Source organism: Lynx canadensis, chromosome C2 (assembly GCF_007474595.2).
Source record: "Lynx canadensis isolate LIC74 chromosome C2, mLynCan4.pri.v2, whole genome shotgun sequence".
In the NCBI taxonomy this organism is placed as follows: domain Eukaryota; kingdom Metazoa; phylum Chordata; class Mammalia; order Carnivora; family Felidae; genus Lynx; species Lynx canadensis.
Genome location: NC_044311.2, coordinates 54,178,164 through 54,180,104, shown reverse-complemented (window position 1 = coordinate 54,180,104; position 1,941 = coordinate 54,178,164). Strand labels below are relative to the sequence as shown.

The window sequence follows — 1,941 nt, the reverse complement described above, 5'->3', positions numbered from 1 at the left end:
AAAATATAAAAATAAAAGACAAATAAATATAAATATCTTCTCAGTAATTGAAAAATCAAAAGTCCAACTGTACCTTATTACAAATACGGTCTTCAATATACCTAAATGCTGTATCTTCAATAGGTACACCCCCTAACTGGATATCCTGGGTATTCCTCATCAAATTGTGAGCCATCAGCTGTGACTATACTTGGCCAGGAAGATAGCAAGTTTTTTTTTGGTGGAGGGTGGGTGTTCTCCGTAAGGGAGGGATTCAATCATACCTAGGAGCTGATCTCCCTGACCGCACGCAGCAGTCTCCAGTGGTGGCTCACCCCCACGGCTCCTAGCCCTCGGCTTATCTTCGGAGACCGTGACCTGTCTGGGCAAGAGGGAGAGGTATGGAACTGCGTCCCTTTCCCTTCATCCCTAAAGGTTGCTACCTTTCTCCCGACTCACGAAAGGGCTCACGTGTTCTCTTTGATTCGGAAAGCAGGCACTTACGAGTGAACACAGTCTGAGCAGAGGCTGAGGGTAGGGACGGTCTTCGAAGTTGCGCTCCTGGGTTGTCCGCTGCTGTGGCCCCCGCCGCGCGCGCCTAACGTTTCCTTGAACCGAATGAAACGTAGGGAAACTTAAGATCCCGGGGGGGGGGGGGGGGAGGAACGGGGCGGGGGGGGGGGGGGGGAAACGGGAGTGACTCCAGCCCAGTCGCCGAGCGACGGGCGATTCGGCCCGGGTACCAGGCAGGGTCTGAGGCAGTTGGCGGTGGCAGGTACCACCTCGGCCGTTGCGTCCCACCCGCAGCCCACCTAGCCCCGTTCTGTCCGCGCGGTCCTCGAGCGGCTGTAGACGCTCAGATGAGCGGGAAGCGGCCCTCCTCGCCGTCTGACTCCCCGGCGCCGCCGCCTCGTGGGCGGCCAAGCACCGACACGGGCAGCACGACCTCCCCGGGGCTGAGCTGCTGCAGCCGCATGGACTCCTCGTAGGTGGGCAGGTACTTGACCTCCTCGTAGCTGGGCAGCTGCAGGAAGACCGGCGAGACTACGCGAAGCTCGTGCTCGGAGGCGCAGGAGGGGGCCGAGCGCCCTCCGCCTCCCCGGCCCCCGCCTCCACTGTCCAGCAGTGAGTCCTGGGAGCCGGCAGCCGCCTCGTCGCGCATTAGCGCGGGCGAGTCGTCGTCGTCGTCGTCGGGCGGCCCCGCGGCCCCCGGCGGCCCCGCGCCCCCCGGCGGCCCGGGCCGTGCTTGCCCGGGCCGCGCCTGACCGCGCGGGTACCTGCGTGGGCTGGGGCAGATGATGCGCTGCAGGAAGTAGCCGATGGCGAAGAGCACTAGCAGGATAAGCAGCCCCGAGAGCTTGCGGACGAACCAGCCCACGTTGTCGAGGAAGGCGTGCAGCGGCAGCTTGCAGCAGCGCACCGCTGTGGCGTTGGCCGCGTCGCAGCAGCGCTCCCGCTCGCCACACGCCAGGTCCGCGCAGCCCCCGCCGCCCCGCGAGGGCGCCACGAGCGCCAGCGTCAGCAGTAGCAGCAGCGGCAGCAGCGGCGGCGGTGCGGGCGCCACCGACAGGCCCTCGGCTGTGACCCCGGGCCCCCACATGGCCCGCGCAGACCGTTGCTAATGTCCCGGGCGGGGGTTGGGGGATCCGTCTGTCCGCGTGTCCGTCGGCCCCTCCCCGGGCACTCCTCTGGGTCCAGCGCGCCGCCTCCCGCGCCTCGGCTACCTGCGGCCGGAGCAGTCCTCACTTGGCCACGCTTGGGCGGAAGGAGGAGCCCAAGGCGCGCAGAGGCTGCGGGAGGCGGCCTCCCCTCGCAGCCTGAGCGGCTTCCTGAGCTTCTGACCTTAACCGCGAGCGCCCAGCCTCCCGGGTAGAGCTCTGGGCGTTCGGAGCCGCCCAAGATGGCAGAGGCAGCCTGTGCGTGGCTGCCGTGGGCATCTTCGCCCTGGCCGTCCGCGCTTTT

At 65.7% G+C, this 1,941-nt stretch overlaps 1 protein-coding gene across 1 annotated transcript; it reads right to left on the bottom strand.

Annotated features, from left to right (window-relative positions):
- Positions 1 to 667: 667 nt before the first annotated feature.
- Positions 668 to 1,579, bottom strand: CC2H3orf80 (chromosome C2 C3orf80 homolog). The gene has a single exon (XM_032594812.1). It carries the CDS (start codon positions 1,577 to 1,579, stop codon positions 836 to 838), a length of 744 nt encoding a protein of 247 aa, XP_032450703.1. The 3' UTR covers positions 668 to 835.
- Between the last annotated feature and the right edge of the window lie 362 nt (positions 1,580 to 1,941).